Source organism: Miniopterus schreibersii (assembly GCF_964146895.1).
Source record: "Miniopterus schreibersii genome assembly, chromosome: 10".
Classification (NCBI taxonomy): Eukaryota; Metazoa; Chordata; class Mammalia; order Chiroptera; family Miniopteridae; genus Miniopterus; species Miniopterus schreibersii.
In genome coordinates, this window is record NC_138110.1 from 33,331,594 (window position 1) to 33,345,435 (window position 13,842).

At 37.0% G+C, this 13,842-nt stretch overlaps 1 protein-coding gene across 1 annotated transcript in view; it reads right to left on the reverse strand.

The window, feature by feature from the left end:
- Positions 1–1,823: 1,823 nt before the first annotated feature.
- Positions 1,824–13,842, reverse strand: part of DSG4 (desmoglein 4) — a gene marked incomplete at both ends in the record, with an annotated part of 44,136 nt that continues 32,117 nt past the window's right edge. Inside the window, 4 exons of the mRNA XM_081148500.1 lie at positions 1,824–2,588; positions 4,865–5,073; positions 6,352–6,415; positions 11,550–11,689. Coding sequence (XP_081004626.1) covers positions 1,824–2,588; positions 4,865–5,073; positions 6,352–6,415; positions 11,550–11,689 — 1,178 coding nt within the window. The remainder of the gene's footprint in view (positions 2,589–4,864; positions 5,074–6,351; positions 6,416–11,549; positions 11,690–13,842) is intronic.

Genomic DNA, 13,842 nt, shown 5'->3' on the forward strand with positions numbered 1-13,842 from the left:
TCACACTATAGAGTAATGAAATGTGGCAGAATCTTGGTTGGGAATAAAGTAAGGAAAGACTGTAATGACTGGCAATACATGTAATTTGGAAATGATTAAAAAACATGTAAATAACCTGGCAGTATATTCCTCTAGCCATTCTATACTTAAACTTCACAAAACTTATTTTATTTTCTTGAGAGAGATTTTTTTCCTCCAAGTAGAAAATAGCAAAGACCATGCAACAGGCCAAATTAGACCCTCTCCATGTCTGATGAAGTTTTATAGAATTAAAAAAGTACACTGGCCGGAGTACCTGAGCAATGGGTTCAAGTTTTGTGCCACAACTGGCTGGTTGTGATAATTTAAAGTCTCTAGTTCTAGATTCCTATTCTGTAAAATGAGAGAATTGAGTAAAAGTATATGTGAGATGCCCCAAATTCTACAATAGTTTTATTTATAAAGGAAGAAGTACTAAAATTATTTTCTTCAAAGGAACAATCCTTGAAAATAAGTTTATTTCATTTACATGATCTTATGAGACATAGTTACTACTATATAGTTTACATATTTTACAGAATTAAATAAAACTACCTTACAAGAATCTCTTTTTCTCAAGCCAGCTTTAAGCGTACTGAAAATAAGCAATCTGTGCGTGCGTTTCCATTGCACTCATTCAATAGAAGTAGCAGTGTTAAAAGGAAAAACAGAACTCGGTAATGGTCTAAATATTTTATTAATTATTCTTGGTAGGAACTCAATCCTGTATCTCCAGTTTTATTTTACGTCTAGATATGAATTAGAAGTTTTATGAAGACAGGAATCATATCTGTCTTCTTCCCCTATATATTTTATTCACAGAGTCCAGACCAGCACTCAATATATATCAGCTTCTAAGTAAATCTTGTTGAATATTTACATAGTTAGGTGCTTTTGGAGGCAATCTGGTTGCCAAATAAAAACTTTATGACTCGATCAATAATACTTATTAAACTATATTCCACATGGTCCTCTGACAAGTAGCAAGAGTAGGAAAAAATTCTCTGTAAGGGGAAAAACTCTACTACTTCTCTTAAGAACTGTTTCTACGATAGTGTTGTCAAATTTTGTTTTTGTCATTCTAAATTAATTTACAGTTAATGATATAAATCAATAAAGTGCAACAAAAATTAATCCATATTGATTTATGTATATACATATAGTGCATACCTATGCATATATATGATTCCTTTTGATAGACCATTTCCAGTGATGCATTTAGCTGGCAAACTCTTTCCCTGTATTAGATTATGCATGCCCTAAATATTTCATATCTGAAGAAGCCGTTTGAAGAGACAAATGACTTTATTTCTCTATTGATAAATGCTCCATCTTCCTTTTCAATTTCTTTTTAATAAGGTACATTTCACTCACTTTTTCAATTAAGAATATTTAATAGAGATAATTCTCTAAAGATACATATGTCTGGTGAATGCAGACAAGACTTCTTTTGCAACCTTCAAAGACAAGGGCATCTTGGTTTACATGACCAGTTCTACAGGCCTGAAGACCTCTAAGAGTCGCCTTATGAGTTATGTGCTCTTTATTAGACAGTATCAAAGGATGTAACACATTTCTGCAAGTTTTTTGGCATATTATTTAAAATCAGGAAGAATTTAAAAAGGCGTATCTAAAGTTCTCAGCCATATTTACCCCCCAAAAGAGATGTAATCAAAGAATGCCATTAAATTTAAAAAATTTGAATATTTGTTGACTATTAAAATGTTAAATATAGTACATTAAACATCTTTGATGGATATGTTGGTGATTACAAGGGGCAATTAATACTGACCATAAAGCGATTACTATTGGGAGTAATGTATGTTACTATACCGTGTTACTCGATGTCGAGATGTCATTGGGGATGTGGAACCAATGGTTTGGCTTATGTGAATATCTGGACTCATCATTTGTGTCACTTGAATTTCTGGCCCTACTAAAATACTGCCACTCATCACAGGTCCCATACAACCATCAGTCATGCTACTATTCCTCATGTCAGGCATGCCAGGACTAGACAGTACTCTCTCAGTGTAGATTACATTTTGTGCATTGGCTAACTCAGCAGGTACACAAAGATTCCCTTGAACATCGTAGACAGGTGTCATTACTGTTTCCGTTACTACAACATTGGGTGCAAGCTGAGGATCAAAAACAATTGTAGTGGGTTGCATACATTGATCAGTAGTGGTGTAAGTCTCAGTCACTACAATATCCCCGTGGATCATGGGCTCAGGCATTGCCATTTCTGCCTGGAATTCAGCCTCTGAGAGAGTCATTCCTGAAGATTCATTAACAAAGTAATTAGGCCCGAGCAAAGGGAGATCAGTACTGATAGGTATACAGGCTTGCTGTGAAGGAAATGGTTCAATTTCTGTGTCTAAGCAGATTTCAGCAAGCGTTCTAAATTTTGGATCTAAAGTTTCCATGTAGTTTTCATCTAAATCATCCACAATCCAACTGCAACAACCAATGGAGCCCACAGGTGACCCTACTCCCTCATGGTCATAAATGAGCAAGCAGTCGTTTGCTGGTCGACCTTCATCTTCATCTGCATAAACATACGCTTTCTAAAATTAGAAGAAAAATGAGAAATTAGAAGTTTATTTTTTCTTAAAATAATCAGTGCCTCAGAGCTATGTGATTTAAAAAGATTTTATGGAATGAACCTAGAAAAACACTGATTATTTGTTGTTTTTCTAAATAATTGGAAATTTTTAGGGAGTTCACTATACATTAATGGTGCATAGAATTAGAATAAATGTCTATTTCTCTTATTTGAAAGCTAATAAGTGTAAATTTATATTTACATTCAGATTACGAATCAAAGACAATGTGTTAACCTTTTGGATTTACAGTCTTTTGTTTCTGAGGTGGTCAAGAAATAATAAAATATATTGAGTTGTGTTCAAAATATTATTTAAGGAGAGATATTTGATCAACTTAGAATAGAAGCAAGTATAAAGATTTAAATATCTCTAAGCTTCAGAGACTTATATCAGAATGTTCAGTGGAGTTTTATGTGGTCTGAGTGAAAAGAACTGGGATGTCTCTGGAGTTAGGTTAACAGGAGGAAGGAACTAAGAGGTTATCTACTGTGATTTTAAAATTATTTTAAATGATAGACCCCTTAAGTGAAATCCTAGATAGGAGCCCAACAAGTAGGATCAGTGAAAGTGGAACTTCTCTGTTTGAAGGGGGTGGGGCGGAAGCAGAGACCTGCCATTCTTTTCCCCTTTTTCACCTGCTATGGCCCTTGGTGGGTCACAAGAAATCCTGTAGGGCCTGCCCAGCACCATCTGAATCACTGATATAATCTGACCTCCTCTTTATTTTATAAATAAGGACACTGAAGGCCCAGAGAGGGAGAATGGCATTACCCAAACCCAAGTCACTCTAGACTACAGCTTCCAATCCCACTATCCTTTTTATACTACATCAGGCTGCTTTCCCTCTGGTCTGTACCAGGGTTAAATTGTACTATTGGGAATGGATGATTTTAGGTCTTGAAGTCAATTATTTATGAGATTGGGATTACCTTAAACCTTTGCTGTTTAATATTTTAAATGGCAAGTTGGTGAGAGGAGAATCCTCTGGCATGGGGCATGAATTAGTTGCTGGGGTGTGTGGTACTGGTGTGAAAAGTGACAGGAAAAGATCATTGGCTTTGCTTTTCAAAGGTTCGGGCAGAGGAAGAGGCTGTGTCTCATGACCTCTGACATCTAGGGCCATTTCTTAGTGGAGAGCTAAAATGTTTGGGGAAGGGTGGCCTCAGTGCCCACAGAGAAAAGAGAATGCATTTTTGCTTTTATTTGTCCTATAAAGCACCAACTGTAACCACTAGGAAAAAATGCCCAGTGCAAATTGACATTAATGATAAACCTTTAATATTAATGAGGTTTTTATGAATGATTTGTTAAATATCATTTCTATGACACATGTAATTTGTTCCCATTTGTGGAATGTACATTGTAGTATTGATCACACATTTAAATAATCGATCCTATTCATGCACAGTCTGCAATAGTATATGTAGCCACCAATTTTAAAATATAGCTTACAATTACAACACCCTTTCATTTTTTTTTTTTTAAACAGCAGCTGTGAAGTTGATGCATTATCACATGGGGAGTAAAACAGGCTAACTGAAATGTGAGATAAAATGGACTGCTAAGTAAGTGAAATAAACATACTAAATAAGAATTCACAAGAGGATTTATTTACCCTGTATGCTACCCTGCCAGGCCATCCAACATCCAAGGGGCTTTCCCTTTGGAACACTCATAGACCCCTGATCCCTTCTCTGCATGAGGGACACTTGGTAGGTGGGGCCTTGGGTAGAGGAGACCTGTGTTCTAGCCCCTGATCCATCACCAAGTACTGGTGACACTCTGTTCTGGAGTTACCATTCTTCTTTCCCAATCCTGGCTTTTATTTTTCCTTCTTTCTATTGGGGGCACCTGCAGAGCAGGAAGGATATCATAAGGGAAGGACATAAATACACTTTTTTTTTTCTTGATCAGGATCTTGCTGCTTTGTGGTTGCCATGGGAAACAAAGTGGGAAAACCATAAGGAAACAGAAGACAGGAAAGTGGAAAAAGGGAAGGGGAGAATGAAAAGAGATGCTAGCCTTTCTCACGGTATTAAATGTGTTATGTCATTAAATATGAAATACTTCCCCAAATTGACTTTCTGTATTTTAAGGAGAAGTGACATAAATTTTTTTATTTTGGATTGGGAAAAGGTTAAGAATAACTGAGCATATTTCAGAAGAGCCTACTGCCATTGTTATTATTATGATTCAGTCTCAAGACTATTTTATGTGTAACCATGCAGGGGAATTACCTCAGAGAAATAGCTGTCCAAGAAAGCCATGTTCAGGCCGGTGTCTGTATATTCCCTCTGGGTTCCTAGTGTCGAACTCCTCCTTCTCAGTGTCCCCACTGCTCCTCCAGCTGCCAGGCCAACGGCTGTCCCAAGACCTGTGTTGAGTTCCCCTCCTGATATGCCTCCTTCAACCGTTCCTCCGCCCGCGTAGGTGTTAGTGTAGATTTCTGTAAGGAGAGGGTGTTCATGTAACAGTGCTTGAGTTTTCTGCATTGTGTGTCCAGGTAAACCACTGCCAGCACTGCCTGCTGTGCGCTTTGTCTCCCACACAACAGCAGAACTAGGCAAGGAGTGGTTTGAATTGCAGCCACCATCTCCAGGCTCACTGATGAAAAAGCAAGTGAAGAGGGAGCCAGCTACATGACTTGGCCTTCTTCCATTTGTACAAACTTTGCCCCTAGACTTAAAGGTCTAGTACTAGCCAAGAGGAGTGGGGCCTCTGTGCCTGAACCAGTTCCTTCCAATGCTGCCTCTGGCAAGCTCCCCTGGTCTGTTTGAGAAGGTTCGCACTCACTCCAGAACATTCCAAAGCAAGGCCAGTGATGTGTTTGCAGAAACTGGAACTCACAGTCCTCATTCACTCTGGTGCTGGGTGGAGAGCTGGTTTCCATAGGACTGTTCAATCTCCTTAGGCTCTTTGGATCCAAAGAGTCTGGCTTGAAATACTAAAGAGCCATCTAGGAGAAATCTCATGTCTGCTGTAGAATTGGGCAACCTCTCTACTTTGTTCAATCCCTGCCCAATAGCTGGGTATTTTTCAACAGTTTTAGGTGTGCGTAGACCTGGTAAGTTAGGAGAGTATAAGACTGGTAAGGTGAATGCATGTGTGAATTTAAGAAAAGTTCTTCAGTTTATTATTTAAAGAACATATTTTCTGATATTTTTTTTGTTTTCCTTTTTGTTTTTTAACAGCCTCTATTACAAATAGTGGCTACAGTAACACTTACTCTGTACCAAGCACTATTGTAATGTGCATTTTATGATATACGCATACATATATACATAAATCACATATATAATATATCCTATATATAATATATGTATGATATAAACACATATGTATATATGTACATGTTTATTTACTCCTCACAGCAACACTTTGAAGTAGGTGCTATCTTAAACTGAATTTCAATGATGAGAAAACTGTGGCCCAGAGAGGTTAAGTGTTTTGTCCAGGGACTTAAAGAGACAGAGCTGGGAATCCTACACATGCATTCTGGTTCCAAAGTTTACCATTTTAATTGCTATACCATACTTCACTGTCTGTAGTGTAAAATAGATAAACGAGGTGACCACTTCTAATGTGTAACTTTCCTTCTCATATACTATCATACAAAAAGATCAATAGATATGCTATTTTTCTAAAGGTACTTATAAATGAGGTTTATCTGGTTGAATAATTTTGCAAATTTTAAAAAGAAAAACAGATTTTGGTGTCCACTGACCAGAGGAATCCATACGATCCTGGGTATTAGAAGCTGTTATTGGTACACATATATTTGACACATCCTGAAAAGAAAAAAAAAAAAAACACATTAAAAATAAATGTTTGGTTTTCAGAAAAAGAGCTAATGAAATGGAGATAAGCAATCTCTCAGATATAGAGTTCAGAATACTGATTGTAAGGATGCTCAACAGCATGAAAAACGATACGGAAACTATGAAGGAAATTAAGAATGACATAGCAGAAATAAAGAATACATTGGAAGGAATAAACAGCAGATTAAAGGAAGCTGAGGACCAAATCAGTGAATTAGAAGACAGGGTAGAAAAAAATCTCTCAGAGACTCAAAAAGTAAAAACAAAAAAACAGGAGGACAGTCTAAGGGAGCTGTGGGACAACATGAAACATAACGATATTCACATTATAGGCATACCAGAGGAGCTTGAAAGTAAACAAGGGTTAGAGAACCTGTTTGATGAAATAATGGCAGAAAACTTCCCTAACCTGATCAAGGAAAAAGCTCAGGAGCACAGAGAGTCCCAAGCAAGAAGAATCCAAAGAGGCCCACACTCAGGCACATCATAATTAAAATGCCAAGAATTCAAGACAAAGAGAGAGTCTTAAAGGAAGCTAGAGAAAAGCAATCTGTTACCTACAAAGGAGCTTCCATAAGGCTGTCAGCTAACTTCTCATCAGAAACTCTATGGGCCAGAAGGGAATGGCACAAAGTATTCAAGGTAATACAAAACAAGGATCTGAAACCAAGACTACTTCCAGCAAGATTATCATTCAAGATAGATAGTGGAATAAAGAGATTCCCAGACAAAAAAAGACTAAAGGGGTTTATCACTACAAAACCAGCATTGCAGGAAATGCTAAAGGGACTGCTATAATTAGAAGTAGAAATAGAGAGAATGAGAAACATAGGCATAAAGAAATAAAATGGCAGTAGATAAGTATCTTTCAATAATAACCTTAAATGTAAATGGATTAAATGCCCCAATAAAAACGTATAGGGTGTCTGAATAGATAAGAAAATATCACCCACATATAAGCTGTCTACAAGAGACCCACCTCAGAACAAAAGATGCATACAGGATGAGAATGAAGGGGTGGAAAAATTTTTCCATGCAAATGGAAATGAAAAAAAAGTTAGGGTAGCAATACTCATATCAGACAAAATAGACTTCCAAATGAAGACCATAACATGAGACAAGAAAGGTCATTACATAATACTAAAGGGATCAATCCAACAAGAGGATATAACCCTGATAAACATATATGCATCCAATATAGGAACACCTAAATTAAAAAAAACAAACTTCTAGAGGAATTTAAGGGAGAGATTGACAGCAATACAATTATACTAGGGGAATTTAACACGGTATTGACTTCACTGGATAGGCCTTCCAGACAAAAAATCAACAAGGAAACAGTGACCCTAAATGACACATTAGATCAGATGGATTTAATTGAATTTAAATACAGAACATTCTATCCCAACGCTACAGAATACACATTCTTCTCAAGTGCACACGGGACATTCTCAAAGATAGACCACAAAACAAATCTAGGACACAAATGCTAGGACACAAAACAAATCTCTACAAGTTGAAGAAGATTTAAATCACATCAAGCATCTTCTTGGACCACAATGGCATGAAATTAGAAATCAACCACAGTAAAAACACTAAAAAACATTCAAACATACGGAGGCTAAAAAGCAAGTTTTTAAACAATGAATGGGTTACCAAAGAGATCAAGAAAGAAATCAAAAACTTCCTGGAAACAAATGAAAATAAACACACAACAATTCCCATTGTGTCTATGGTACACAATGAAAGCAGTCCTGAGAGGGAAGTTTATAGCACTACAAGCCTACCTAAAAACAAGAAAAACTTCTAATAGACTCTCTAACCCTACAACTTAAAAGCTTAGAAAGAGAACAAGAAAAGCCCAGAGTAAGTAGAAGTAAGGAAATAATAAAGAACAGAGCAGAAATAAATGACATAGAGATTAAAAAAAAAACAAAAAAACAAAAGATCAATGAAACCAAGAGCTTGTTCTTTGAAAAGATAAATAAGATTGATGAACCTTTAGCCAGACTCATCAAGAAACAAACAGAGAGGACCCAAATAAATAAAATCAGAAATGAAAGAGATGAAATAACAACTGACCCAAAAGAAATACAAAGGATTGTAAGAAAATACTTTGAACAACTATATGCCACCAAGCTAGACAATCCAGATGAAATGGACAAATTTCTAGAAAAATAAAACCTTCCAAAACTCAATCAGGAAGAGTCAGAAAGCCTGAATAGGCCAATAACTACTGATGAAGCTGAAGCAGTAATCAAAGGGCTCCCAGCACACAAAAGCCCTGGTCTGGATGGCTTCACAGGAGAGTTTTACCAAACATTCAAAGAAGAATTAACACCTACACTCCTCAAACTATTTCAAAAAATCCAAGAGGAAGGAACACTTCCAAACTCTTTTTATGAAGCCAGCATATCTGGTAATTCCAAAACCAGATAAAGACATTACAAAACAGGCCAGTATCCCTAATGAACATAGATGTTAAAATCCTTGACAAAATATTAGCAAATTGGATCCAGCAATATATTAAAAGGATTATACACCATGACCAAGTGGGATTTATTCTAGGGGTGCAAGGCTGGTACAATATTCACAAATCAATAAACATGATACATCACATAAACAAACTGAAAGATAAAAATCGCATGATCATATCAATAGATGCAGAAAAAGCATTTGATAAAAGACAACATCTGTTTTTGATAAAAACTCTCTGCAAGGTGGGAATAGAGGGATCATACCTGAACATAATAAAAGCCATATATGACAAACCTACAGCCAACACCATACTTAATGGGCAAAAACTAAAACCATTTCCCCTAAGAACAAGAACAAGACAGGGGTGTCCACTTTCACCACTCTTATTCAACATAGTACTGGAAGTCCTAGCCACAGTGATCAGACAAGAAGAAAACATAAAAGGCATCCAAACTGGAAAGGAGAAAACAAAACTGTCATTATTTGCAGAATGACATGATATTGTACAAAGAAAATCCTAAAGACTCCACCAGAAAACTACTAGATTTAATACATGAGTTCAGCAAGGTAGCAGGATACAAAATTAGCACCCAGAAATTGATGGAATTTTTATACACCAATAATGAACTCTCAGAAAGAGAAACTAAAAAAAAAATCCCATTTACCATTGCAACTAAAAAAATAAGATACCTAGGAATAAACTTAACCAAAAATGTAAAAGACCTGTACTCAGAAAACTACAGGACACTGAAAAAAGTAATGGAGGAAGATATAAACGAATGGGAAAATATACCATGTTCATGGGTTGGAAGAATTAACATCATTAAAATGTCCATATTACCCAAAGTAATCTATAAATTCAATGCAATCCCTATTAAAATACCAACAGTATATTTCACAGATCTAGAACAAACACTTCGAAAATTTATATGGTACCAAAAAACACCCTGAATAGCCACGGCAATCTTGAGAAAGAAAAACAAAGTTGGAGGGATCATAATACCGGATATCAAGTTATACTACAAAGCCACCGTAATCAAAACAGTCTGGTACTGGCACAAGAACAGACATAGAGATCAGTGGAACAAAACAGAGAACCCAGAAACTGACCCACACTATTATGGTCAATTAATATTTGACAAAGGAGGCAAGAACATACAATGGAATAAAGAAAGTCTCTTCAATAAGTGGTGCTGGGAAAATTAGACAGGTGCATGCAAAAAAATGAAAGTAGACCACCAACTTACATCACACACAAAGGTAAACTTAAAATGGATAAAAGACTTAAATGTAAGACATGAAACCATAAAAATCCTAGAGGAAAACATAGGCAGTAAAATCTCAGACATCTCTCATAGCAATATGTTTGCTGATACATCTCCTAGGACAAGAGAAACGAAGGAGAAAATAAATAAATGGGACTGCATCAAAATAAAAAGCTTCTGCACAACAAAAAAAACCATCAACAGAACGAAAAGGGAGCCCACTGTATGGGAGAACATATTTGCCAATGACACATCTGATAAAGGGTTAATATCCAAAATATATAAGGAACGCATACAACTTAACAAAAGGAAGACAAAAAATCCAATTAAAAATTGAGCAAAGGACTTAAATAGACACTTCTCCAAAGAGATGGTTAAGATACATATGAAAAACTGCTCAACGTTGCTAATTATCAGAGAGATGCAAATTAAAACCACAATGAGGTATCACTTCACACCTGTCAGAATGGCTCCATCAACAAGTCAATGAACTACAAGTGCTGGCGAGAGTGTGGAGAAAAGGGCGCCCTAGTAACTGTTGGTGGCAATGCAGACCGGTGCAGCCACTATGGAAAGCAGTATGGGGTTTCCTCAAAATTAGATTAAAAATTAACCTGCCATTTGACTCAGTGATCCCACTTCTAGGAATATATCCTAAGAAACCCGAAACACCTATCACAAAGAACTTATGCACCCCTATGTTCACAGCAGTGCAATTTACAATAGCTAAGGTCTGGAAACAGCCCAAGCGCCCATCAGTAGATGAGTGGATAAAAAACCTGTGGCACATTTACACCATGGAATACTACGCAGCTGTAAAAAAGAAGGATCTTTTATCCCTTGGCACAGCATAGAGGGAACTAGGAAGTATTATGCTAAGCGAAATAAGCCAGTCAGAGAAAGACAAATGCCACATGATCTCACTTATATGTGGAATATAATAAACAAAATAACTGATGGACAAAATGGATCCAGAGACATAGAAGCATGGAACAGACTGAGGGCTCTCAGAGGGAAGGTGTGGAGTGGGGTGTAGGTGGGGAGAGATTAATCAAAGAACTTACATGTTTATAAGCATAACCCATGGACACAGACACTGGTCTGGGGAAGGTTTGGGGTGGGGTGGATGAGGGGCGGAGGGGATCAATGGGGGTAAAAAGGGGACATCTGTAATATTTTCAATAATAAAGATAAAGAAACTTAAAAAAATGAAAATAAAAACAAGTAAATGACCTAATGTTTTAAATGTTTGATGTTAAACACTTAAAACTGACATCTTTTGATTTTTGTGTGCTGTAGAACTGGCATGCTAGATTTCCATTGAAACCTGGTGCTTCTCTGGAAAGTGTCAGTGCACTCACCCTGTCCTCAGGATGGGCCCCTTCTATTCTCCAAGACTGAATCACTCCTTCACCCCCCTCCGGCACAGGAGCAAACCTTGTCCCCAGGCCTTCTGGCTGTCTTCGTTTGCAGCAACAAATGAGCAGCAAGAGTGGTGACACTGCCCAGGAAAGTGAAAAGGAAGAGTTGGCACATATTGCTCAACTTAGGAAGTCATTGAGTGTATCATTTTTGGGAAAATGTGGCATCATATTTGGAACCAAATGTGAGAAAGCATCAGTTTTCCCCCTAAAGGACTGAGCACACATATCCATGTTTATAAATACAAAACCACCAAATCACAGACTTTTAGAGCTGGAATGAAGGGAGTTTGAGATCATATAATCTAGGTTCTTTACTGACAGGTTAGGAAACTGTGGTCCTGTCTTTCTTCTAGCCTAATATTCCTGAGCTGGTTGGTGACAGACTCAGGATTAAAATAAAATTTTATGATCCCTAAGTTCCCCATAAATACATGCACATTTATATATGTGTATTCACATATAGTCATCTGTCTATGTCTATGTATTTGTAAGCCTATGTATATGTGTGTACATCCATGAGTAAACATGTACAAACCTCCATGAACATGTGCATATGAGCAGGTACCTGGATATGTATATGTGTACACATAGACCCTCTCTGTTGATATTGATGTATTTGCTATACCCACATGGAAACCAATACACACCAACTCATGTGACCAAACATAGTATACACACATGTAAGTTAAACACATGATCGATACATGTTAACAAGAGAATTGGATACAGTAGAACTTAGAGATAGGACCCTTCTTCAACCCTCATTATATTTACACTTAAAATGAATCAATCGAATATTATCCACTGAACTTAATGGAGCTATTTATATTTATTGAGACATCTATAAACTATAATGGAACCATTCACCTCAATTCTATACTTTAGTTCATAAATACAGACAACTTTTCTAATATTCTAGAATACACTCAGTTTAGTTCTTTGGGTTCACTCTGGTTGCTTGTTATACTTTTCTAATTTTCTAGCATAACGTGCATTTTGGCAAATGGGTTAATTAGAAATACAGAAGAAAATATCAAAGCTGGGAAATTAAAACAATTTTACCATCTGCTCCTGAAGAGAGATGGATCAACCTTATACATTTCCAGAAAGCCTTCTGGAAAGAACTAGATTTGGTAGCCTCTAGCAGGGGCTCCACCACACTATGTTTCTGTGAATTTAGATGTGTGCAGGGTCATGCACCATCATGGGCGTGAGCTCTGTCTAACAGAGGCGTTTTCTAATTAAGAAAATGAATGTTTGTAACACATACCAAATATAGCTACTGTATTCATCATCTCATTTGGAGCTAACATCAAAAGTGTTAGTTTGAGGCCCTTTGGGAATGTAAGGTGTGGGATAGGACCCTTTCCCCTACATCACCCCCACCCCCATCATTGACCCTGTACTTCTCCATCGAGAAGAAGTGAATTTATCCTCAAAGGTATTCCCCTCCTATGCTACCATCAACTGAATGACTCTTGTGCTTTCTTTGCCTGGCTCAGAAAGAGTCATGAAATCTGAGTGCTAGCCTGCTGGAAATGGCAGCTGATTCTGGGTTTCAATCCCTAAACTGCGCATTAGCTTCACCAGGGAGCTTAAACATAGTGCAACTTGGGTCTCATCTTGAATAGTCCTGTTTGGGCAGGAGTGATTTTTAAAGACCTCCAAGTAATTCTAATGTGCAGCTAAGGTTAAGAACTACTGGCTTAAAGGTAAGCGGGCACCTTGGCTCAGTTACTTAGAATCACGTCCTGGGAAAATGTCTCTAATGTCATTATGAGAGTCACTCATGATCTTTGGATAGCCTTGAAACTCAGATTGTTTTAATAAAGAAAGCCTGCCCCAAAGTTAGTTATTATTTTTTAGTACCTCAAAACCAATAATGCTTTAGCTTGTATTCATCCATTAAAACATATTAATATTATAGTTTGAAGAGTTTAGTCATCTTTAACTTTAGAATCCAATTTTTGATCACAAAATCTAAGTGTTGCAAGGGCCACTTAAAACACATGAAGAATTTCTCCTTTAAGGATCTATATGTTTTTAAAAATGGTATAGGGAGAAGAGGACCCTTTTTAAAACTTTTGTTTAGTGACTTTGCCATTTCTGTGACTTTGGTCCTAGTTTAGACACTCATCCAGAGCCCAGAGGCTAATCCTCCTCTTTAGTCTCTTCTCCCTGCTTCCAACTCCAGCAGAGTGATTGGGTCACCTGAGTCTACACGTCCTCA